At 45.2% G+C, this 27,531-nt stretch overlaps 1 protein-coding gene across 4 annotated transcripts in view; it reads right to left on the minus strand.

Annotated features, from left to right (window-relative positions):
* The window catches only part of LOC146835006 (sodium/glucose cotransporter 4-like), a 736,053-nt gene that overhangs the window by 231,350 nt on the left and 477,172 nt on the right, over nt 1–27,531 (minus strand). For all 4 annotated transcript variants that reach the window (XM_085602666.1, XM_085602670.1, XM_085602669.1 and 1 more), the window contains 2 exons: nt 26,588–26,723; nt 12,259–12,366 (listed from right to left, as the gene is read on the minus strand). In XM_085602666.1, coding sequence (XP_085458792.1) covers nt 12,259–12,366; nt 26,588–26,723 — 244 coding nt within the window. The remainder of the gene's footprint in view (nt 1–12,258; nt 12,367–26,587; nt 26,724–27,531) is intronic.

The following is a 27,531-nucleotide window of genomic DNA, read 5'->3' on the forward strand; positions in this document are numbered from 1 at the left end:
GTCTACCAGGATACCAGTCTGTTTTGAAAAATTTCGACAAGGAGTGTTGTTTTCATTTTTACATGAATGAAAGTTTAAAATGGAATATTAATTATTAACAAACACGTTTCTTAAAAATCCAAATTGAAAAAGGCTTGAATTGCTGAAACACATCTCTGGTTAACAGCAATCAATAAAAAGTTCTCAGCCCCATCCTCTCTTGAGTGACAGGACTCTTTTTTCTAAAAGCAAAGGAGGATCTTTATATATATATATCAGGTGCATCTGATTTTCACATGGATGATGTCACCAGTGATGTCATTTGAGATGTCATCAGTGATGTCACTGACCATGTCATGAGTGATGTAATATGTGACATCATCAGCAGTGCATTGCAGGGGCACGAGTTATAGTTAGCGCAACTAACTATAACAGGCGAATTTCTCTGGTGTTATGAGTCAAATGTCCAACTAACTATAAAATCCCTGAAACCTATGGTTTTTTCAGGGAATTTCTAAGGTATTTTTAAATGCTAATTCCTATCTATAACGTCCCTGAAACCTATGTTTTTTTCAGTGAATTTCTAAGGTTTTTTAAATGCTAATTTCTAACTATAACGTGCCTGAAACCTATGTTTTTTTCAGTGAATTTCAAAGGTTTTTTAAATGCTAATTTCTAACTATAAGGTGCCTGAAACCTGTTTTTTTCAGTGAATTTCAAAGGTTTTTTAAATGCTAATTTCTAACTATAACATGCCTGAAACCTATGGTTTTTTTCAGTGCATTTCAAAGATATAAGCAAGTCAAAAATGCTTTTCGTATACCAGTAGGTAATATACAAATATATTTATAAAGTGCAGCAACGCTGAAGTTAAATAAAATTTGCATACTGCTTTCCTGTCGAGTGGTGGAGTCTGCCCAAGGAATATGGGACAAACAAGCGTTGTGTAAATATATATATACCAGTGAGCAAGACTGTTTTACAGTTGAAACGCGTTTGGTAGCGGCAGAAAATACAATTTAAAAAACGCACACGGTGTCGTCATTTATGAAAAGCATTTGTACGGACCCGTTCTCGAGGGGTTCAAGTTAAGACACAACTCTCGATTAGGAGTGGCAGGGAATGCTCGAGGAGAACAAGAGAATATATATATATATATATGAGTTCTCAGCCTCACTCTCTTTTGAGTGACAGGCATCTTTTTTCTAAAAGCAAAGGAGGCTCTTTGGATGTTTATGGTGTGTCAGCAGTAGTGCCATCCTGAGCACCACCTGCATTCAGGCGCTGAAAGGCAGACCGCAAGCAACAAGGGTAAGCGGAGGAGCATACCATTCAGCCCCCATACATGGCACTATGGCATGCCTAAAGGAGGAGGCCAGTGGTGCTCACCGCAGCAGTGCAAGGACTACAACTCAACAGCGAGACGCACAGGCACCTTGTATCGGAGCCTTGTTCCTGGGCATGCACATTTGTGGGAGGACTTCAGAGCAGGGCACTGTGAGGGAAACAGTGAAGAGAAGGGTGAGTGGCGAGCCAAGTCGAAGAGAACTGAGGATTGGGAGCGCTGTGTTTAACACCAAGACCTGTGAGCGTGTTTGTTTTAATCACCTGAACACTTTCCAACACTCACCGTGTAGGCTGGGTTGTGAATGTCTACCAGGATACCAGTCTGTTTTGAAAAATTTCGACGAGGAGTGTTGTTTTCATTTTTACATGAATGAAAGTTTAAAATGGAATATTAATTATTAACAAACACGTTTCTTAAAAATCCAAATTGAAAAAGGCTTGAATTGCTGAAACACATCTCTGGTTAACAGCAATCAATAAAAAGTTCTCAGCCCCATCCTCTCTTGAGTGACAGGACTCTTTTTTCTAAAAGCAAAGGAGGATCTTTATATATATATCTCAGGTGCATCTGATTTTCACATGGATGATGTCACCAGTGATGTCATTTGAGATGTCATCAGTGATGTCACTGACCATGTCATGAGTGATGTAATATGTGACATCATCAGCAGTGCATTGCAGGGGCGCGAGTTATAGTTAGCGCAACTAACTATAACAGGCAAATTTCTCTGGTGTTATGAGTCAAATGTCCAACTAACTATAAAATCCCTGAAACCTATGGTTTTTTCAGGGAATTTCTAAGGTATTTTTAAATGCTAATTCCTATCTATAACGTCCCTGAAACCTATGTTTTTTTTAAGTGAATTTCTAAGGTTTTTTAAATGCTAATTTCTAACTATAACGTGCCTGAAACCTATGTTTTTTTCACTGAATTTCAAAGGTTTTTTAAATGCTAATTTCTAACTATAAGGTGCCTGAAACCTGTTTTTTTCAGTGAATTTCAAAGGTTTTTTAAATGCTAATTTCTAACTATAACATGCCTGAAACCTATGGTTTTTTTCAGTGCATTTCAAAGATATAAGCAAGTCAAAAATGCTTTTCGTATACCAGTAGGTAATATACAAATATATTTATAAAGTGCAGCAACGCTGAAGTTAAATAAAATTTGCATACTGCTTTCCTGTCGAGTGGTGGAGTCTGCCCAAGGAATATGGGACAAACAAGCGTTGTGTAAATATATATATACCAGTGAGCAAGACTGTTTTACAGTTGAAACGCGTTTGGTAGCGGCAGAAAATACAATTTAAAAAACGCACACGGTGTCGTCATTTATGAAAAGCATTTGTAAGGACCCGTTCTCGAGGGGTTCAAGTTAAGACACAACTCTCGATTAGGAGTGGCAGGGAATACTCGAGGAGAACAAGAGAATATATATATATATGAGTTCTCAGCCTCACTCTCTTTTGAGTGACAGGCATCTTTTTTCTAAAAGCAAAGGAGGCTCTTTGGATGTTTATGGTGTGTCAGCAGTAGTGCCATCCTGAGCACCACCTGCATTCAGGCGCTGAAAGGCAGACCGCAAGCAACAAGGGTAAGCGGAGGAGCATACCATTCAGCCCCCATACATGGCACTATGGCATGCCTAAAGGAGGAGGCCAGTGGTGCTCACCGCAGCAGTGCAAGGACTACAACTCAACAGCGAGATGCACAGGCACCTTGTATCGGAGCCTTGTTCCTGGGCATGCACATTTGTGGGAGGACTTCAGAGCAGGGCACTGTGTGGGAAACAGTGAAGAGAAGGGTGAGTGGCGAGCCAAGTCGAAGAGAACTGAGGATTGGGAGCGCTGTGTTTAACACCAAGACCTGTGAGCGTGTTTGTTTTAATCACCTGAACACTTTCCAACACTCACCGTGTAGGCTGGGTTGTGAATGTCTACCAGGATACCAGTCTGTTTTGAAAAATTTCGACGAGGAGTGTTGTTTTCATTTTTACATGAATGAAAGTTTAAAATGGAATATTAATTATTAACAAACACGTTTCTTAAAAATCCAAATTGAAAAAGGCTTGAATTGCTGAAACACATCTCTGGTTAACAGCAATCAATAAAAAGTTCTCAGCCCCATCCTCTCTTGAGTGACAGGACTCTTTTTTTCTAAAAGCAAAGGAGGATCTTTATATATATATATCAGGTGCATCTGATTTTCACATGGATGATGTTACCAGTGATGTCATTTGAGATGTCATCAGTGATGTCACTGACCATGTCATGAGTGATGTAATATGTGACATCATCAGCAGTGCATTGCAGGGGCGCGAGTTATAGTTAGCGCAACTAACTATAACAGGCGAATTTCTCTGGTGTTATGAGTCAAATGTCCAACTAACTATAAAATCCCTGAAACCTATGGTTTTTTCAGTGAATTTCTAAGGCATTTTTAAATGCTAATTCCTATCTATAACGTCCCTGAAACCTATGTTTTTTTCAGTGAATTTCTAAGGTTTTTTTAAATGCTAATTTCTAACTATAAGGTGCCTGAAACCTATGTTTTTTTCAGTGAATTTCAAAGTTTTTTTAAATGCTAATTTCTAACTATAAGGTGCCTGAAACCTGTTTTTTTCAGTGAATTTCAAAGGTTTTTTAAATGCTAATTTCTAACTATAACATGCCTGAAACCTATGGTTTTTTTCAGTGCATTTCAAAGGTTTTTTAAATGCTAATTTCTAACTATAACGTGCCTGAAACTTATGGTTTTTTCAGTGAATTTCAAAGGTTTTTTAAATGCTAATTTCTATTTATAAAGTTCATTAAACCTATATTTTTTTCTATGTTTTTTAATTATCATCCCATTCTCAACTTGGTGAAAGCTGCAAATCTCACCACTCTTCCATCAATACCTTACACCAACAAAATCGCCACAAACAAGAGCCACATCTAACGCTAATGAAATGCACAGTAGGCATTCCCGTGCAAAAAAACCACGAAAACACCACTTCCCCATTTTTTCAATGACCTGCCAAATCTACAATGCAATCCAAAAAGCAGGCGATAAGGCGAGTTAGCAGCAACAAATTAACATCAACTTTTAACTGGTGTAAGGAGGTCGACTATCTACTCCGTTATTTCAACCCAACTCACAGCCACATCTATAGACCAACACGTGATACAGCTACTGATCATGCAGCTCCGACACCCAACAACGCCACAGAACTGAGCCCCACCACCACCAGAACCTCCCCCCCAGACCACCCCCCCTACTACCACCGAGGCAGCACAAAACAGAACAACAGACCTTCCCAAAACGCCATACCCCTCAGCCACACAATAGCTGAATGTTGGGAGATGAGCAACCAACTATATATGAAGGATGCAAGTCACCCATCACTGATAAAGCATACCATGCCAAGTATAACGCTCGTGTGCTGCACAGACCTCATTATGCAAAGCACAAACCTCTCCATGTGGAGATATACTATTGATACTTGTAGTGTAGTGCACAGTGGATGCAACCATGTAACCTCAGGCAGTGTGGAAGATCTCGGTCATGTAGCTGTGTTTCCCCCCCTGGAAGCGGAAATGGAGTGTGCTGCTCCAACGTACGCCACTCCAGCGTAGGAGTATGAATAAATAGACCAGGCCGTAGGCTTGGTTCACTTGTGGGAAGACCAACGAGTCTGTCAGAATGGCAACCCTCACCCTGGCATGTGGCAGCTGACATAACCGTGAGCCTCCTCGACACAGGGCCCCTGCGAACCCAGCAGCACAGCACCACAGACTTATGTCTGTAAGTACTACTGCCATCGATCTACACTGTGGACAGCATGGCTCACAATTCAGATGCAGTGGCGATTGCAGATGTCGCAGTCCTGTTCGCAAGACACGTTGCTCCCAGTGCAGCCCGCACGGACCACGCATGATCACAGGCTGCGCACATGCTGTGTGCTTCAGGTGCTACTAACTCACAGCCGAACAACTCACCACATCCCTGAGCCAGCACCCTCCCGCCAGCTCACCGAACCCCAGCCAAGCCGCCGACAACCTCACGAAATGGATCTCCACCTGCGCGGACGAGCTCGCCCCTCTGAGGACCCCACCCAGCAGACCCGGAAGCAAGAAGGCCCCTTGGTTCACCGACAAACTCAAGAGCTCCAAGAAGAACTGCCGAGCCCTCGAGAAAGCATGGAGAAGAGACCCAACGCCGGACAACATGACTACCCTCAAGCTCGCCACCCGAAGGCACCATCAACTGATCCACGCCACCAAGAAAACAGCATTCAAGGACCGGTTGGACAACAACGCACACAACAGCAAGGAACTCTTCAACATCGTCAGAGAGCTCTCCAACCCCAACGCCGGAACCAACGACATCACCCCATCGCAAGACCTCTGCAACTCCCTCGCCTCCTACTTCCACAACAAGATCGCTGACATACACAACAGCTTCAGAACACAACCAACGCTCCCCACGACCAAACCAACGCCCCCCACCACCACCCTCAACGCCTGGACACCGATCAACCTCGAAGACACCATCAGCACGATGAACTCCATCCACTCCGGTTCCCCAACCGACCCCTGCCCTCACCACATCTTCAACAAGGCCGACGCTGTCATCGCACCCCACCTGCGGGACATCATCAACACCTCCCTCAACACCGCCACCTTCCCTGAGAGCTGGAAGCACGCCGAACTCAGCGCTCTACTAAAGAAACCAACGGCGGACCCCACCGAACTCAAGAACTACCGCCCCATCTCGCTCCTCCCGTTTCCAGCCAAAGTCGTCGAGAAGACCATCAACAAGCAACTGGCAGCCTTCCTCGAGACGACTGGTTCCCTCGACCCTTCCCAGTCAGGCTTCCGGGCCAACCACAGCACCGAGACCGCCCTCATCGCTGCCACAGACGACATCCGAACCCTGTTGGACAACGGAGAAACAGCGGCCCTCATCCTCCTGGACCTCTCCGCGGCATTCGACACTGTCTGCCACCGCACCCTAGTGCAGCGCCTCAGCAACGTCGGGATCAAGGAGAAGGCACTGGAATGGATCATCTCCTTCCTCACCGGAAGGACACAGAGAGTCCGCCTGCCCCCGTTCAGATCAGAAGCCACGGAAGTCACCTGCGGCGTCCCTCAGGGCTCCTCGCTCAGCCCCACCCTCTTCAATGTCTACATGAGCCCCCTTGCGGCCATCGCACGCCAACACAACCTGAACATCATCTCCTACGCCGATGACACCCAGCTGATCCTCTCCCTGACCAACGACCCCGCCACCGCCAGAGCCAACCTACACGAAGGGATGAAAAACGTGGCCGAGTGGATGACGACCAGCCGCCTGAAACTGAACACAGACAAGACGGAAGTCCTCATCCTGGGCTCCTCACCCTCCGCCTGGGACGACTCCTGGTGGCCCCCTGCCCTGGGCAACGCACCCAAACCGACAGACCACGCACGCAACCTGGGCTTCATCCTGGACTCCTCCCTCTCCATGACCAGACAAGTCAACGCCGTCTCCTCGTCCTGTTTCAACATCCTGCGCATGCTACGTAAGATCTTCCGGTGGATCCCCACCGAGACCAGGAAAACAGTCACCCAGGCCCTCGTCACCAGTCGACTGGACTACGGCAACGCCCTCTACGCCGGTACCACCGCCAAGCTCCAGAAGAGACTCCAGCGGATCCAGAACGCCTCGGCGAGACTCATCCTCGACGTCCCCAGACGAACTCACATCTCCAGACACCTGAGAGACCTGCACTGGCTCCCGATCAACAAAAGAATCACCTTCCGGCTCCTCACCCACGCACACAAAGCCCTACACAACCAAGGCCCGACCTACCTCAACAGCCGCCTCAACTTCTACGCTCCCAAACGCCACCTCCGCTCGACCAGTCTCGCCCTCGCAGCCGTCCCCCGCATCCACAGAGCGACTACAGGAGGTAGATCCTTCTCCCACCTGGCCGCCAAGACTTGGAACGCCCTCCCCACCGAACTACGCCTGACCCAAGACCACCTCTCCTTCAGGAAGAAGCTCAAGACCTGGCTGTTCGAGCAGTAGCGGACCCCCCCCCCCCCCCCCAGCGCCTTGAGACCCTCCGGGTGAGTAGTGCGCTTTATAAATGCCTTTGATTGATTGATTGACTGCACCATAAGTCATCCCCACCTGGCCTTATCAACGCATACTTCATTAGACAAAACACCGTGCTCCCAGTGTGGCCCGCCGGGACCACGTCTCATCGCAGGGTGCGCACACGCTGAGTACTCCAGGGACCACTAACTGTGCAGCTCAACTCAATGCCACGTGGCTGTGCGCTCATCCTGACCACTGGCCCCGCCCTACACTGGTGTTACATGGTTCACAATTCAACATTAGTAGCAACGCAAATTGTGTAAGAGACTGTAATGGGTTAAGAAGACCAAATGCTCACAATCTGTGCAGCTCAAGTCAACGCCACCTGCCTGTGGGCCTTTGCTGACCGCTGCCTCCGGCCTACACTGTGGAAGACCGGCGACACGTGGTGCCAACTAACCCTGTTCAACACAAGCCGATCCCACATGTGTAACTGTGTCCTGAGTCCACAATGGCAGCGACCACAGCACCAGACTCCCTTCGATCATCGAGGGGTATTTCCACATGGAAGACCGGCGACACGTGGTGCCACTGAACCTGTACTAGACAAGGTTTGTTTGGGTCACCAACGTATGCACGTGGCTGTGGACCCTAGCTCACCGCTACCTCTGCCCTACACTGTGGGCGACCGGCGACAAATGGTACCACTAACCGTCTTCAACACAAGCCGATGCCACATGTGTAATTGTGTCCTGAGTCCTCAATGGCAGCGACCACAGCACCAGGCTCCCTTCGATCACCGAGGGGTATTTCCACATGGAAGACAGGCGACACATGGTGCCACTGAACCTGTACTACGCAAGGTTCGTTTGGGTCCCCAACGTATGCTCGTGGCTGTGGACCCTAGCTCACCGCTAGGTCTGCCCTACACTGTGGGCGGCTGGCGACAAATGGTACCACTAACCGTCTTCAACACAAGCCGATCGCACATGTGGAACTGTGTCCTGAATCCTGAATGGCAGTGACCCCAACTTCTTGCCAGCGACCAATGCACCAGACTCCCTTCGATTAGTGTGGCGTATTTGCATATAGAAGTCATCAATGTGGAAAGTATTGCCGACGAAAAGATAATGCAAAAGATACATTTTACACAAACTGTCGGTTTCCCTTTCGACGTCCAGTAATTTCCAAAGGAAGAGTGAACAGTTTTATGTCAACAATGAAACATACCATCACTCGAAAATCACCCAAAAATACTTATAATTTAAAAAGAACAGAAGCATCAAAGTAAAATAATGATTTAGGGGTTAGGATGTTGTTTTCCCATAGCCTTTTCATGGCAGTCACACCGCCAAGAAGAGGCTGTTGGAAAGGGTCTTTCAGGGCCCATAGCAGTTTCCCTGTTCCCTGTGGGCCACTGCCAAGTGACCAAGGGGGCACATGTGGTGCCCTCCCATACATCAATGCAACGTGTGCCAGGCATCGCATGGTGCTAGGCACAAAGTACATGGAAGTTTGAAAACATTCCTTTTTCTATTGTGGCTTATGGTGTGGCCCCTTTCCGGGCCACAGCACAAGCCGCAGTAGAAAGAGGCATGTGTCTGACCACCTACACAGTGATCTTCTCAAAATACAGCAGGTAGGATCGCTGACTACTTATCGGGCAGCCTCAATCCTGCTGCAATGGTGGTCAGGCACAATCGTAATGAGGCCCTAAGAGTGTCATAAGTTAGGATGTGCATCTTTTGGAGCATTACTATCTGAGCTCCTTTGATATATAAACATAAGAAAGGGTTTTTCTATTCATGGGGTAGTTTAGGCCCTATGCCTTTAATGTGACAGTAACGTTCATTGGAAAAGCTACCATTGCTACAAGTTAGAAGCTGTTATGTTAACATATCTAACATATTCTTATCACCCCCTGTAATCTCTAACATTAATTGATGGGGCTGTTGAGAATACATCCACTAGAGCCAATCCTACTTCAATTTCCACATAGTGACCCTACCCATATTTTAAACCATTTGCATTGCCAATTATGGTCTACCTGGTATAGTAATTTTATGAACATAAGTAAATTGAAACTAACATTTATAACCGGCAACTTTCTAAACAAAAGATAATAGTCAAGCAAGGCTAACACAAACATCAATAAGCTGTAAAACATGTGTAAAGCAAGTGGGAAATAACGCACTCATTATGTTCTGGTGGCTAGCTCCATGGTTGACCACGGTTGTCAGGTCCCAGGAGCAGAGACAAATCTGACTCATCTTCCTTGTCTGGTTTATATGCATTGCTGCTACCACAATTAGAACTTCTTGTGAACAGTTAGCATCAGAGGTGCCTGACCACATTGGAATTTACATGCCACGCAAAGGAACACAGGCGTCAACACCTCATTGTCACAGGTTCAATAGTGTTTGATCTGCAGTCAGGGTAATTGTGAGTTCAGGTCATTCTTTATTCTGTCATCTCCATGATGTTTACACTTGCATAAACTTTGTTTTGACCACAGGCATTCATTTGCTAATTTCAGAGATTTCCTTCTTACTAGGGTGGTTGCTGATATCTAGAATCAGTTTATTCTTCATTTGATGTGCTTTGACACTAATCAGCTCTATGATCAAATCGGTAGGCATTGTAGAAGTGAGCAAAGAAAAACCTGGACAAAGATTTCAAGTTTATTGTTCTGGATGTCAGCAGGGATTCCCCTAATGCAAAGTTAACTTCACATTGACCTATTTTGCCCATCATCTATTTTGTCCAGAAGATCTTGCTGTTGCCTTTCAAGTTCCACCACCCTGGTCTCTTGTTCATTTTATACTGTCTAGATCTGAAGATTTACTTGTTTTTGTGAATTCCTGATACAGATATCCTATTTATTTCTGGAGTACCTGTACTAAAAGGTGCATATCACATATTGAGGCCAGTCCTTCCATGTCACCTGATGTCACCAATTGGAACTCCTCTGTTTGTATCTGTTGGGGTCCACCTTTTTTGGGCATTGATTTTGATATTACTGTTGTGTCCCTTATGTTAAGACGTTTTGTTGCTTTAGACTGAATGAGAACATGTCCAAAGTGCCTCTCCAGTGGGTTTATTCCAGGACCCACAATTTATCTAAAGGTCTTGTGATTTATTTCTCCCCAGGGGGGCTCCATTCATTCAGTCAATGTTCTAAGGGCCACATGCATCAACATTTGGATTTGTGATTCCTAAATAGTGATTCTTAAGTAATCGCTATTGGGGAATCGCAAATCCTTATGCACGTAGTAATCTCAAAACAAATTGTGATTCCTTAACATTATCTATTTGCTATTTTCAAATTGGAAATCAATATTAGGTAATGATACTCCATTCATAACCATGAGCCTACAGCCACGTAGGAATGAATGGCAATACATTCGCAAATTGTGATTACCAAATTGGTAATTGCAAATTGCAAATGCAATTCCAAGGGTGCCAGGGGGCCTAAGGCCCCCCTGGTGCACCCCCCCAAAAAGGTAAGTGTGCACATGTGGCACACACACATGCCCTAAGGGCATGTGTGTGACCCACTTGTCACTTTGAAAAATGCAGTATTGTGCATTTTTCAAAGAATGTGCAAATTACCATCAATTTGAAGTTGATGGTAATTAGCATTTCCTAAATGCACAGTTTGCATTTAGGAAAGGCTTGATGCATCGTCTTAAGGGAATCACAAATTGCAATTCCCTAAATGCACTCACAATTTGGGTAATTGCAAAAAACTTGTGATTACCTAAATTGCGAATGGAAATGGGTTCATGCATCAGAAAAGGGCTTTTTCCATTCGCAAACGGGCTGATTCTGCTAATCGCTCCGTTTGCGACAGGAAAAAGCTTGATGCATGTAGCCCTTACTGTCTTATATGGATAGAGTTTCATGGAGCATTAGCCTCAATCCACAATCTCATGAGGGCAAAATAGATAATATCATGTTACTTTCTAAGTCTGTGCCACAGGAGGATCACATGCCCTGTCAATGTAATCCATTTTGCTTCATAAATCTTAGATTTAATGGGACTCATCACCTCTTCCTACTTAGTATGGTCCTTATGTATCACTTTCCTATGTCTGATGATTAGTGCTGAGGATTTTGTCATGGTCCCAGCTCCACACTGTTATTCCTTAGAGAAGTAGATATTCCATTTCTGACCTAGTGCCCCATGCCTACCTTATTCTGGGTGTCTATTGACTTCATATCATCACTCCAGGACAGAATTACAAGACAGTAGTTGTGATCATTTCCAACACCTGCCAGGTGTCTTTGTCTGTCCTTCAGAGTCATGTGTATGGGCAGCTGTTTCGCCTTTGCTTGGCGTTATGTTTTAGAATCAAGGCTGTGAGGTGGGGGGTGGTAATGCCAGAGTTATTCATGATGGATGACCACTGCACATCCCTGTTATCATTAAGTGTGCAAAATGTAGCACTTTGCTTCCTTTCGTCACTTCTTTACCAAGCTTGGGTTGCTAATTTAGTCAGTCATCCACCCAGGGAAACTGACTGGGGGCTGACAAAGGGACATCTACATGAGTACATATTGTAGTCATACCCCCTATTGCTTACTTAGGGTTTACAAATCATTCACTATTCTTACCCTATAAGGTGAGATTAAGTCTTATAAATTAATTTCTCCAAATGCTCTTTTATCCCTTCCTCCTTCCAGCAAAGATTGGACCAAACATTCCTACAGACTTTTTCAGATACCAGGACACATCAGTAAGATATTTACACCCATATTCAAATATTTTAAATTGTAATAATTATGTCTTTCTTCAAATGTCTAATGCATTCCTACAAATCATAGACAGGCAAAGTGCACATGATAGAGATTGTAGATGACTCTCACCTTCAGGAAGCAATTCCATTATGAGTTTAGGATAAGCAATGTTGCTACAGCCCACTTTAGTTCCACAAACATTGTAACAGATGTCTGGATCCACACAGGCAACTTCATCTGGCAACAAATATTATAATCGATTAAATGAAAGTTGAAAGTGCCCAAATTTTATTTTCAAACAAAACAGACAATATATTTCTGTTTTAATTGCAAAGAAATTGGAAAAAGAGTAATACTTCAAAAGATCAAGGACAGGAATAACATATCGTATAATTTGATTATCTTTGAAAAAATCAAACTAATGATGCAGATATTTAGTATTTATGATGTCTTCTTTCATAACAAAGCTAGTTGCCAAAGAGACCTGTGACATCATCAGTTGCATCATAAATTCTGTCAACATCTATGGTAATTGTAAACTAAAAGTATAATAATGCACCCCTGCGATTAAGCATTAAGACATCATATGATTTTTAATCTGTGTGTCGGCCCAAATGTTTAACCTTTTGCCCTCTAATTTTTACAATGAATTGAATGTAACTTTCCTGGTAAAGGCTTAGAACTATTTGAAGGATGGAATAGAGCATTGAGGTAATTATGTAGAACAAGTATGCATACTATCTAGCGATTTCAGCGTAATCCTAGCTAGTCTTCTCTTCAATTATCATTGGGCTGGATGGTTTTCAAGTGGTTAGTGTGACAGAAGCACCTTCTCCACCAGACCAGCAGCAGCCAGCCCAAGCAATTTAGAATTTCCTGCTTGTTCAATGGCAATCTTTCATCCAAAGTGCTTCCACAACAAGGCCAGGGCACTTTTATAAACTCAGACAATGTAGGACAGCACTCAATGCCATGATGTGTTGGTAGATCAGTTTACAGTTTTTGGTAGTATGTCAAAATATCAACGACAGAAATGTCGAATTTTTAAATTTTATTTTTGCAGCATGCCATTTCTATAGTTGATATTTTGACATACTACGTTGGTGTTGGTGGTGTGATTAAAGAATTTGAATATTCAACTTCTGGAGTGTGGCATAATTTATTTGGTGTTAATATATATATATATTTATCACCAAAGAAATATTGGTGTTCAATATATATATTTATATATATATTTAATACCAAAGAAATTATGCCGCACTCCAGGAGTTGAATATTCAAATTCTTTATTATATATACATACTTGCCATCATGGTGTCGCTTTGGGAATTGTGGGGATTGTAGTCACCCCTACCATGTCCTGTGATGGAGGGTGCAGTCATATGCTGGCAGTGTGCTGGGACTGAGGCTGGCTACCTCCCGCATTTACAAACTCTTCCTTTCATCCCCAGCTGCACAGCTTCAGCCCTCTAGTACCCCCCCCAGACAAATTTACCTATTCCCCCCACCTGGTATTTCCTAAGCTCAGCCAGGTGGGACGCCTGGATGGAAGAGAAAGAAACCTCACAATCTGGAATCAGCCTGCAGTGAATGCAAGATGGAGGTAAGGCTGGGGCTCCTGTCTTCATTCACGCATGTCTACACTGTGATGGGTGCATAGAAGGCTGTGCATTTATTTATCTACACAGCTCTGCTGGTGTGTGGAACTCCACAGAATCCCCAGAGTTTTTAAGTGACAACGCGGAATTCCGCAGAATTCAACTTCACAAACTCCGCCCAGCCCGAATACAGAGGCAAAAGTAGATAATACTAACGTTCTATTTGTGGTAGTGTGGGCAAGCAGTTAGGCTTATCGGAGGGTAGTGCTAAGCATTTTTTGTACTCACAGAGGCAATAATTAAGGAACACACTCAAGAATAAATCAGATACCAATTTGCAAAAATACCAAGTATCTTTATTTATGTTTTACAAATCAAAGTCAGTATGGTTTCAAAAATGCAGTAGAGAACAGTTGCAGAAGAAAAGGCGTACAACACCGTCAAGAATTTACCTTGATGGCCAGTGTAGAATACACAGCGGTAGCCTGCGTCACCATCAAACATTTTAGTATTGCAGGCAATGGGGGAAATAGAGTGATGGGCAGGACCAAAGACTGTCAATGAAAGAACTTAGCGATCATGAAATACCAGTATTTGTAAAGCGCACAGCTACCTCCGAAGTGGTGTCCCGGTGCTGGGGGCCGTTGGGAAGATTAAGCAAGCCATTGCCCAGAGTCACATGGGAACACCGAGAACCGTGAACACCGTAGTCCAGAGTCAGGCACCATGGCCGCTGCGTCACACCTCTTCCACAATGGGTAAAAGCACACAGGCTTTTGCAAGTCTTGTGCCAATAGGAACTTGGGGTCAGATTTGGTTCTACTTTGGGGTCCCAGGACCCGGGTGGAACACGCAGTTCCTGATTACCTTGTCCATGGACTATGGATACAGGGACACATAGAAATGTCCATCATGAGGGTTGGGTGTGCCAAAGATGCACCTTGGTCAGTCAGTCAATGAATAGTGTGTGTGCCAAGACAGGTTCTGCCACACAGTCAACATCACCAAACATGAGATGCAAAATCACAGGAGCGGGGTCGGTTCCGATGTCAGTCACAGGTACTGTGGATTGCCCTCCTGTTGCAGTGAATACTGAAGGGGTAGGTGCCAGACTGGCTATCAACAAACCATGGCTGTGACAAAGGAAGTTAAAAGGGAACTCACAGGCTGGAGGTAATTGGGAGTGAGGTAGGGGCTAAGAACATTGATGAGAGCCAATTACCACTCTTAGAGTGCTCTTGCCACTTAGCTGAGGGTCACCACCTTGACGGACCCATCGGTGAGGACTTTGGGCTTGGCCTGCGATATGCACGGGACTGGTTCCACCAATCCATGGGAGTTCCTGGTTCTTTGTCAAAGGCAGGCAGGCCTCCCGGGTTTCTGGAGTACAGCTGCAGGACAAGTTGGCTGTGGTGTAGGAGTCAGAGACAACAGCAGGCTGGCAAGTTTGGAGGCAGGTCAGTCACATGTCCTCTTCTCCTTATGGCTCTTCAGTGTTCTTCTTCTTCTTAGGTCAGCAGGATCTGAAAGTCAGGGACGAGGGGTGCCACCTAAATACTAAATTTAGGAGCATTAAAAGGAGCAACAAGTAGTAACCAATGGGCTTCCTACCTTTAGGGCGACTACACCTTCTTCTGACCACTTCTGCTGGAAAGTAGGCCTAAGCCTAACCCTGGGTGACTAATTCTGTCCAACCCAAGATAGATGAATTGGAAAAGAGGGGTCCACATCACCTGCCCCGCCTTAGGGTTGGTGCTGGCTGAATGTGGGCCCACCTCCTAATCTAACTAATTTTCCTGCCTGTTCTCCAACTAAATGTGGAGCAGGATGGGGGGTTGGCATCCTCCACTAACTGGAGATGCCTGGGTTGCATTGAAAATGCACCAACAAATATTTCGATATGGGGTTGACTGTTCCATAGGAAAGCATTGGGATACAATATTAAATTGAATAATGTTATGTTCAGCTAGGAAATACATTTCATTCTTGGACATTTTGCAATATTTATTACAAGCTTAATTCACTGATAAAGTTAACTTGTCCCTGCATAAAGCCCCTGAGGGTCCATTTACATGACACCTGGCAGCTGAATAGCTGCCTTGAGGATGTGTGAAATCTGCTCCGGAGGCAGATTTAAAGGCTTGGGTGTGGGGAGGTGTTTCCTGTTACTGTGGCAGGATGACCATCTGGGCTGTATCCATGAACTTAATTAACTTCAAAGAGGCTTACTTATCCCAGGCAAATGTTAGCTGACACATGGGGAGGGCCCTTGGTTGTTTCCCAGTTAACCAGGCACAAAATCCCAGTGAAAGAGAAGTGGCCCAAAAACTGGTCTAGGGTAGCCTCACAGGAGTTGCTCATTTTCCTTACACTACCTCGGGGGTGGATGCTGGAACTCTGTCCAAAGGAAGGAAGGTTCTGCCATGTTGGTTTTAGATGGAGTGGGAACTGTGGGATTGTTTGCAGTAGGCAAAGACAAACTGCTAAAAAACTGTGTAGGTATCAGGGAGGAGTGAGGTGTTTCCCGCACCTACAGGCTGGTGCCAAGTATAAATGTGGCATCTGCAGTACCCTCCTCAGAACTAGACCTGCTGGCCGTTAGGACAAAGATGTGGACTCCAAGGGTCATAAGGCTCAAATCCTCTTCAAGCTACAGGGATGCAACAAGCTACTACCTTATCTGCAACTGCCCAGCGGACCAGTTTCAACTGAACCTGCCCTGGACCCTTCAGCTGGCCTCTGGTTAATCTTGACCCCTAAGTGCTGTCCCCAAGGTCCTAGACCCTTGGCTGGTGTCAAAGCTTACACCTCCTAACATATCCTGAAACCTAGGACTTAGAAACCTTTTGACTCCAAGAACATTCAGAGCATAGTGGCTGGTCCAAAGATTCAGGTTGCTTCCACTCTGCGCTTTTCCACAACAGCAGATCCAATTTAGCAGCACCTCACAGAAAAGGTATCAGGCCTTGTGTAGCCAACTTTGGCTACAGACTGCAACCTTGTCCTGCTTGTAGAATCTGAGCTCCACAAAAGGGACTGGAACTGAAGGTAGAAATCTTCACCGAATGAAGGCACTAAAAGTATATGACTTGTGAGGGAGCTTCTCTGGGTACGAAATTCAAATTTCTCTTGTTCAAAGCTTTCCTGTCAAAAGTCAAAGGGGCGTATTCTCAAGGTTCTATCGCTGAGTTATAGGCACTTTATCACAGCCAAAGCTGGTGCTAACAGCCAATACCATCAGTTTACCTGCGAAAGCATCCGCAAAAAACATCGCCACAGATTACCCTGGCAACTATCACTAATGAGATGCAGAGTAGGCGTCCCTTAGCAAAAATCCGCGATAACACCACCCCGCAACATTCTCAACGACCAGACAGATCAGCGATAAAACCACAAAACAGGCGATAAGGTGCGTTAGCAGCAGGAAATTAACACCTGCTCTGACCAGGTGTAAAGTCGGATGACAACCTGCACCATCAAACGGAGCCCACCCCAGAGCCACACATGAAGAACAACAGATACCATCGAGCCACTTGACCATGCATCCCGTAGCCCCGAGAGGGCAACAACGCCCACTGCAACCACCCTCAGGACCGCCACCCCCCCTGGACACCCTCATGCCCTCCCCGGACCACCACAGAGGCAACGCAGACAAAGACAGCAGACCTTCAGGAAATGCACCAGCCTCACAGATCTAACGCCAGACAATGACAAAGCGTACTACAGGCTCAAAATGACAACCACCCTCCGCATCCTGACCATCATTGCCCACAGTCTGACGGTACCAACACAGCAGACAACCAACATCCCACCTCAGACAAAGCTGCTGGCTGTGCTGCACCTGTTGGCCTCTGGTACCTCCCAACCAACAACCACCGTCGGAGGAGGCTCACAGCCAGCCCCATCCAAGTTCTTCACACCTGTCCTGGATGCCATCATCAGCCAAGTACCCCAGTACATATACGCCCCCCACAATGCGCAGGAACAGCTGGAGACCAAGTAAGGACTATACGCCATAGCTGGATTCCCGCACGTGTTGGGGGCAGTCGACTGCACACATGTCCTACTTGTGCCTCCTGCCGACACTGCACAGAAATACCACAACAGAAAGCACACAGATTCCATCAATGTGCAGGCAATAGTGGACCACTGGGGACTCTTCACTAATGTCGTAGCCAACTACCCAAGCAGTGTGCATGATACTTTCATCTTCCAACAGTCCAACATCAACCAGCCCTTCCAGGATGGCACCTATGGGAATGCACTGCTCGTTGGCAAGGCGCCTCCCACCCCGCCACGAGGCCGACGCTGTGAGCGGTAAGGCCTGTGATCCTATGCATCCGCTGCACCCCGGACCGCTGGTCCCCGAACACGTAATGCCCGCCCCTGCGCAGCCAGTCCTCACTGCTCGCCTGCCAACACTGGCGTGTGTCAAAGAGGGCCCACCACATGCAGGCACAAGCTCCAAGCCCGAGGCCCACAACCTTGGCAGCCTCCTCAGACCATCAAGGCCTCCGCGACACAGGCCTGCTTTACTCCTTTCTGGTTGACTTACTCTACCACTGCCTTCGGCCTACACTGTGGTCAAGTAGGTCACACATTTGGAACTGAGTCTTGATTATGCAAAGGCAGAGTACACACTTTTTGGCTGAGTTGATATCTGTGTACTCCCTTAGATGTGGTGCCACCAACTCTGCGCATAGCATTGGAACGACACCTGTCTGTTGTCCCTTGCTGACTACTGCCTCTGGCCTACACTGCGGTTGAGCAGGTCACACATTTGGAACTGAGTCTTGATTTCTGAATGGCGGAGTTCACATTATTGTACGCAAGGAGACGAGTAAGAGGAAGACGCGGTTCAGTCCGGAGGAGAAATGGATCATCGTTACGGTGGTGATCGAACACTGCCAACACTGCTCTGGTGTCACTAACTCTGTGCATCGCGAGACAACGACACATGGCTGTGGGCCCCTGATGACCACTGCCTTCGGCCTACACTGCGGTCGAGTAGGGCACACATTTGGAACTGAGTCTTGATTTCATGATGTCCGAGGCCATATATTTATGGCAGCCTTTATTTCACTTTACTCCCTTCGATCTGGAGCCAGCAACTCTGTGTATAGCATCCCAACAACACATGTCTGTGGGCCCATGTGGACCGCTGCCTCGGGCCTACACTGCAGTTGAGTAGGTCACACATTGGGAACTCCATCTTGATTTATTTATGGCAGATTTGATATAATTGTACTTGCCTCACCGCAGACTGCATCCCCTTTCAGCTCCGTTGCCTCTAAGTCTGTTCCCCGATATCCATGGACACTTTCTAGTTGAACTTTGGTGGCAACTGAGTCTATGGACTGGGGGCTGTCTTCATCATCTTGTTGGTGATACTGACTTTGTGGCAAAAACAAGGCTGTAGCATTCCACTCCTCCATTTACCGTTTCCTAGCCGACTTCTGCCCTCTGCATCATGCCCTGAAGGACACCTTCAAATGTCTCCCGCAAACCTCCGCTACATTCACCTTCGACATCAATGAGGACCCGCTCAGCTCACGTGGCCCTATCTCACCGCACTGCAAGTCACCGCCCCGTGGCGGTGCGCCTGTGCCGGCTGCAGTGCATATGGGGCCACTAACTCTGTGCAGCTCAAGTCATGGGCCCTGTCTGATAGCATATTGGATAGCCTCTGGGTCGATGGACTGGGGGTCATCAAGGCCATGTGTCTGTGGCCCTGCGCTGTCAGCTGCCTCCGGCCTCAACTGTGGTCCACCTGGGCTCCCACATCGAATCGAGTCCTGACCGGCATGGACATCGCATCACCGCAGGATGCACACGACACCACTGCCAGCACCAACCCCCTACAACAGGTGCCAGAGTCGGAAGTGTCTTACTGCCAGACTATCAGAGATGCTCACACATGTCGTGGATGCCATCATCAGCTTGATGCCGTGCTCAGTTCTTCAGGTACCACTAACTCAGTGCACCACAAATCATGGACCATTTTGCTTGCATGTTGGGTGAACACTGTTCTTTCTCTGGCTACCACCATGATGCTTCACAGTTGTTTATGTTATGCTAGTGTTTTCTGTTTCCACTTTAATTGTGATCACTGTACAAGTTGTTGCCAGCCCGACTCCATGAGGGCTGGCTTACACTCACCCCACACACATCCAGCACATGCGTCACTGTACATGTGACGATGGCAATAAAGGTGTCGAGGGCACATGCCCGTAGCCAGTTCAACAAACTATCTGAGTGTGTCCATGTGCTCATGATGTATGCATTAGTGCCCCGGGCCCTACAACATTACATTGTGTCATGTACAGCGGACGCAGCCATGTCACCGCAGGCAGCGGGTGAGACCTTGCACGTGTAGCTTTGTCATCCCCCACTCAATATGTAAGAGGAGTGAATTGTGCCAGTGTGCGCCAGTCCAGTGTGGGGGTGTGGATGATTATCTTGTGGCTCTGGGTGTGGTTCAGTAATGGAAATATGCAAAGGCATGTGTCTCTGTTGCAGTGTGGGTCTCCATTGGGGAGTGTAGGTGGTCCCTGATGAGACTTAGACACCTATGTATGTGATCTAGTTCGACTTCCATGAGGTAGTACCGCACCCACACCTGTTCTGCCACACCCTTCTGGCAGTCTGACACCTGGCCTTATAATGCGATGTGTGCTTCGGTGGGCTGCTGGGAACCAGCAAGGGTGTGGGTGCATCCAGCTGTGTTGTCTGTGCATGGTGTGGGGTATTCTCGATGCAGCTGGGCTTCCCTGCTCCTGGAGGTCGTTTGCCTAAGATGTCCATGAACTGTTGTAGGGCGTTGGTGTTGGAAGTGTGGAGGTCCTCTTAAGCATCACTGTAGTGTTGTCTGGTCTGCTCTGCTGGAGGTGTTGTCTGTCCCTCTGCAATGTGAAGGGGATAGGCTGGTTGACATTGTATTGGCATGTATGTTGATGCATTGTTCAAGTTTGCATACAGACTGCATGACAATGTACATTTTGACTCTTTGGGAGGAGCGGATTATTTGATGCGAGACAGTGGACATTTGGACTACATGACGTGGGTGAGAGTGTACACATACATTTTCATCCCACAGTTTCCTGGTATGTCAGATGTGATTGGCCATTTTTTACGCACAAGCGGACCCAGTTGTGTCCTCTGTTCTGCAGTGTAAGTGTTGCACTGTGTACCACATTGTTGTCCATGTGGATGTGCTGTCATTGCTATGTGTGTGTGCTGCACCTGCAGCTGTGATTTTGCTGGCCCTTATCCCTTGGAGGCAGTGTGCCTTTGGCTTTTGTGCTTTTAAGGTGCTCTTTGACGGTTTTTGTACTCTTGTGCATTTGTCTGCAGATGAAATGTTGACGTCAGTGATTTTTTGTGCACCTGGATGTGTCAGAATGTGACCTGCTCCTTTCCGGATGTGGTCCACACTCAGCCACCTCAGTGTTGTGGCGCGCACGTCATGGTGATTGTAATCCAGCCATGCTGCTCATTATGTGGTGTCACTTGCATTGTCAGTGTGGCTCACAAATGCGCATCTTTGCTGTGTTTCGCAAGGGTGCATGTGTGTGTTGTGGAATTGGTAATGTGTGGGGTGGGACCCCTTTGTGCACATGGTGAATGTGGGCCTACTTGATGTTTGTATATGTGATGAAGTGTGCTACAGGGATCAGAAACATGATCCAGGGTCACTGTGGGTGTGTGGTGTGCTACTCGTCGTTGTGCATGTGTGCCATTGTGCCCGTCACCCCCCGTTCTCCAAGTCCCTGCTCATTACTCACCCTGTTGATGTTGTTTCAGGTCATGTAGAGCAGTGTCCGGACTCCGGACTCCTTGCACCGTCTCAACACTGATGACTGTGGCCACCATTTGCTCCAGCTCCTCCTGTGGCGCAGGACTCCCACCTCCATTCTCCGTTGCTGCCTTCCTGTTGGCAGCGGGTTTCTGCTTGGTTTGGCTTTTCACATCGTGACAGCGCATCTTGGCCTCCTCGACACTCCGACTGCATTCAAAATGGTATGCCATTTTTCCGTCTGTGTTGCCAATGACATGGTGGAGGTGACGGACAGTTGTTGTTAGTGTTCTGTCACCTCCGTGACGACGATCCGGTTGTCTTACGGACTGTACCCCATCTTCCTCTACCTCTTCTCCATGGCCTTCCCCGACGACGAGGTTCTTTGCTGGTGGTCTGTGGGACTTGGGGGGTTCGCGTTGACCTGGGCACTAGTTCCGGGTGCATCCATGTTGCTACGCAGATTATTTTGTCTATAGTTGTTTTTCTTGTTCAGCTTTTATAGTGCATTTTCCCACATGACGCGTGGGAAGTGCAAGCCTGTCGCTGGTTATCGCTGATTTTTGTATCGTGGTTGGCATCATCGCAACTTTATTCACGTTCATGTTTCGCATTTTTGCAGCGCCGTGTTAATTTTATTGAGGCAATTTGACGCGTTATCATGGGACTATCGCATGGTGCCACCAGGTTGAGAATATTACGTTAACACGGCGCTGTTTTCCCGCGATAGACTCCGATATGCAAAGTTGCGTTCAGTTAAATTTGCGATGGTTATCACACGTTCTTGAGAATATGCCCCATAGAGTTCACAAGGCTTCGCCCTGCGAATATCCAACAATGTGGAGCCCTCTTCAGCTACAGCCTCCAGTCTGTCCTCGCTGAGAAGTCCAAAGTTAAAACTTCTGACCAGTTTGAACCTGGTTTTGTGTATCCGACCTGTTCTCCATCACAGTCAACTTTAATTTACATCTAGGGAACCTTAAACTTAAAAAAATTCATAACCCCAGTCTCCTTATTGCATTTACTTGATTTTTCTAAATTTGTTTGAGATTTTTTGTGTGTTTTGTTTTGACTTTTATTATTGTTTGGGTCTTCATGAATACTTTACACATTGCCACTAAGTTATGTCTGCCTGCTGCATGCCATAGATAGCAGGGGGTTGAATTCAGGTTCATTAAGTGATTTTAAGGCTTCAACCTGACAAAGGTGGGTACTTACCTTCTCGACTCATAGCCAAGTTTCCTACAATGATGATGTTATTATCCAATAGAACATCAAGAAATAAGCTGAATAAGCTGAATCGACCCCATGGATTCAATTATCTACTTCATTGCATACTGTGAATTTAGCCACTGTGCTATATTACCCAATTTCATGCAGGGAGACCATAATCTTACAAAAACTGTAGCTAATTCACAAAGGCACTTTCAACCACAAACCTGTGTTTATAAATAAAAATGCTTGCATTTACACCTGTCTGCAATTCACAAAATAAATTCTCACAGATGTAAATTATTTCTCTATGGTGTACCTCTCTGACACAACTACAGAGCTATACAGCATATCCCAAGGGGTGATAAGTGAGCAACAAAATGAGATCACCCTTGTAAATTTTGTTTATGCTGACAAACTTGTACATTTGCACAACGAGGACCATTTCCCCAGTGTCTGACTCGACTATGCAGCATTATGTACTGAGAAAATGAAAGCTTAGTGAATATGTCACATTACATTCTCCACAGTATGCCCGGAAGCATGCACCTGGCTGAGATTTCAGGGCATACTGCTGGGGAATATTTGGGAATTCCAAAAAGTGGTAAATTTGCACACATTCACAGGAGTGCATTTGTGGGTACTGATTTCATACTTGGTTTAGAATGTGCTCCTTAATGTTTACTGTTGAACTTTCCAGTCATGCTGCTGAGAATATTTGTGAATTGCAAAAAGTAGTAAAATTGCACACATTTGTGTGAGTACTTTTATGGACTATGATATAAAACTTTATTTTTGTGATTTTTTTTCTTTATATCTTCTCATGAGTATTGCTAACAGATGTTGATTGTGCCAATGCAAATGTTACCATAGTTTTGGTTCTTGGCCATGGAAGTAAAACATAAAATGTGTCCAGTTTTTTGACCTCACATAAAAAGATAATTTATGAACATGTGCATTATTGTGATATGTTTTCATTTATTGTTCCTTTTATTGGTTTTTCACAACATCCAAAAACAGCGCAAACTGCAGTACAGAGCAATGATATCGTCCGTATACTCCAGAGGGCAGTCAAACGTAAGGAGCATTTATAGGTACAGTTGTAATGAAATCTGTTCTATAGCCCTGCATCATAATTAAGAGAAAAAAAATGCAATTCTGGCGAAGAAGAAGAAGGAAAGAAGGAGAAGGAAGAAAGAAAGAGGAGCATACAGACATATAGGAAGAAAGGTAAGCAAGATGAGTTTCAGGTAGTTTTATTTAAGATGGTACAATAGACCCCACCAGGAGCAGCCAGCATGCTGCTCAGCCCAGCCAACTGTGAAGATTTGACTCTAACTGTAGGATGACATCATAGCAAGATTCCACAGAGAGGGCAATAATAACATTGGAGTCAAGATACAACACACTCCAAGCAGAGTCTGTCAAGGGTCTGTCTCCATCTATTCTTAAACAGCATATCCAGTGGCATATGGATGAGGTGTAAATGGACTTTAGTAGGCAGCTAATGTGCCACCTGACAGGTGGAATCCTATTTTGCCACAGCTTGCAGTTGCAGGTATGTGTCTAGTGGGGTCCAGATGTCTTTTGAGTGTGGACGGGTAGGCATTAATTCCCAAAATGCCATCAACTGGTCTTGGAAATAGGCAGTGTCTCTGAGCCAGTCACTCACTCAGGGGACCGGGAAAAAGCCCCAGCTGATTGCTATTTGTCTCTTACACAGAAGCAGCAGAAGTTCAGTTAGTTTCTGCAGTTCTGATGAAACATCCTGACCAAAACCTAGCAATGCAACTAAGGGGGCTCGTGCAGTTTGCAGGCCCGTAATCTCATCAATGACATCAAAAACAGATCACCAGTATTGTCCAATGACAGGGCGCACCCAGGCTAAATAAACGAAGTTGGCATATGACTCGGCACATCTAATGCAGCAATCGTCCTCAAGTAGCCCCATTTAAACAAACGCTCTGGGTTCTATAGAGCATATGCAGAAATTTAAAGTGTACGAGCCGAAGTCTGTAGTTGGGCAACAATGCTCTCACCTGTGCACAGCAAAAGGTCCATTGGGCCTAAGCAATAGGGATGCCCAAGTGATACTCCCATGTCCGACGTGCAGTAGTTATCCTGATTGGTGCAGTGTGCTGCATGCCCGCATATAATCTGGTGATGAGTTTGCATGGGAAAGGGTTCCCAAGCAGGTCTGCAAGGACATGGAGCGTAGGGAGCACAACAGGGAATGAAGCATGAAGTTCATGCATTGCCAGACTCAATTGATAATAGATTAACTGATCTAGCACAGCAGCATTGCGGTTTCTCAATGCCTGTTTTGGTATAATAAAGGTGTCTTCAGGGTATACGTTTCCCATGGTGTTAAGGGTAGAAATTTTACCCGAGTGGCAGTTTGCGCTCGCAGACTTATCGTTCGCGATCGCAAACTTACTGTTCGCGATCGCGAGCGGGGACAAAAACTCCTCTGCAAAACTAGGTTTTCTGCAATCCGTGAGCTCAGCGGAGTGTGGAGTGCAGAAAATTCCGCAAACTCCGCGAACATAGCAAAGTTCACTGCCCGGTCTACTCCTGACCTAAAAGAAAGTGGGCGATAAAGTGAAAACGCTTTAGGTAGAACTACTGTCATTATAATTAGAGGAAGCAAAATAATATTTGTTTTATTTATTTATTTATTCGTTCATTTCTAAAATTGAACATACAATTTTGAAGAGTCTGTTTGTGCTGAGCAGCTGCTTCGCAAATAATGTTACACATGAGTTCAAGAAGTAAAAAGTCACTTTTTTAATCCTTTCCTCTAGAAGAGGAGAATGCACTCTAATTTTATGTGGTGTTTGGTAACAGAGTTTAGCTCCCTAGTACCCAAATGATCTGCCACCCCATTTCAGATATTTAAAATAAGGTATATAAAAAGTTTTTAGAAGAGGAATGCAAGGTCCACGTGGGGGTATATTTTATTTAGTTTGCTAATTAGAAATAGGTAGGTGGTGCGGTGCTCTGGAAAATTATAAACATGATACATGTAGTTTTAAATTGAATCAGTTTCCACACAAGCAGTCATTTAAGCTGCTACAGTCCAATTTTGTTTAGATTGAAAATGACTCTAACCACTACATTCTGAATCTTTTGGAATTTATTTAGGGGTAAGACCACATTGCTATAATCCAACTGAGCTTGAAAAAAAGGCATTAGGCGTCATACCCTTTAGAGGGGAAGTAAGAAATTATACAGCACAGAGTGAGGATATAGAACAAGCAAGACTTTGATAACATATCAATTAGTTTGTCTAGATTTACCTTCTAGACACTTAAATAAGTCAATATGTTTAAAACAGTATATGCCTCCTCTGGACAGTCTCCCAGATTTGAAGGCCATAGAGAATATTTCCATCAATTCACCATGCTGAAGATTGACAGGATTTCAGATTTTGGGGGATGAAACGTAAGGGCATTTTGTTCCGCCAATGAAGCTACCCAAGGTAGCACAGCTTGAACCTCAAGATTCGTATAATACTTAATGTTCATATTAATCATTGCTTATGTGGCATCTGCATAAAGACAATTACTGATAACCTGGCACGCTCACAGTCTATCGCACTCAGGATCCATTGGGAAACATATATTGGGGCTGTTGCGGTGGCACAGGGGCCTACAGGAGTGAGTGGCCAACTATACTTCAGATAGGACTACCGTTCATTACCCAACCAAGGGTACATTTTCATTGTTTGAATTTAGGTTATGGGCCCTGTGCTATGCCACTTTGGTGAACCAATTCAGAATTTTTGTTTCAGACCATACACATGTAATAACTGTATTTATGTGTAAATAAGAGATAGTAAATACACCCTTACTTGGATAAAGTGCTCTGCTGATCATGCCAGGAAAGACCACAAAAAAGGTGGGCAATATTTTCAAGTAACCACCTAACACTGAGCCTCCTTTTGCATGTGAAAGGTTCTTGGCGGAGAGGGACCTCTGGACTAGTACCTGAAACAGACAAAAAAGATAAAAAGGACACAACTCTGTTATACATGCATGAACTCAGAGATAGTATCTGTAAAATAACCACCATTCAAATTTCCCGAACCAATTCGAAATTAAGTCACTTATGTACATGCACAAATGGTAAGAATCTATGGTAACCTGCTTGCTGTAAATTTTATAGGCCTGATTTACAAAGGTAAACTAACACTTTTCTGTAAGTTTACACTTGATGTAGTAACTTTACTACTTTATGCTATTCACAAACTATGAGTGCAATTTTACTACTAGTAATTTTGCTAGTAGTAAAATTACACTTGTAAAATGTTTGGTAGTAAAATTGCACTCATGGTTTGTGAATACTAAACCAGTAGTAAAGTTAGGAAAACATACAATTTTGAGTACGTTTACAGTACTGTTGTAACTTTATGTCTCTTTTGGAATCTGCAAACTACAAATGTCATTTTACTGCTAGTAATTTTACTGGTAGTAATATCACACTCATACAATTATTGGTATTAAAATTACACATAATGTTATGTGATTAAAGCCCTTTGGAGGCCGAAATAGTGTCAAGGAGAATTTCTAATCAATTGTTTGGTACAGCTTTGTCCTGAGTCAATGTCTTTCCTTAATTCTACTGTGGAATAGTGGCGTTTGTGATACTGGAAGCCTCACACCATTGTAAGGTCCCGTAGTGAGAGCAGAAGTGATTTGTTCTGTTCTATATACTTTTTGTCTATTTACTGCAGTCTCCTTTATAGTAAATGCTGGCAGTTGTATAGCTTTGATTCCTTCAAAATGGCATCAGGTG

The sequence above is a fragment of the Triturus cristatus genome, chromosome 4_2 (assembly GCF_964204655.1).
Source record: "Triturus cristatus chromosome 4_2, aTriCri1.1, whole genome shotgun sequence".
In the NCBI taxonomy this organism is placed as follows: Eukaryota; Metazoa; Chordata; class Amphibia; order Caudata; family Salamandridae; genus Triturus; species Triturus cristatus.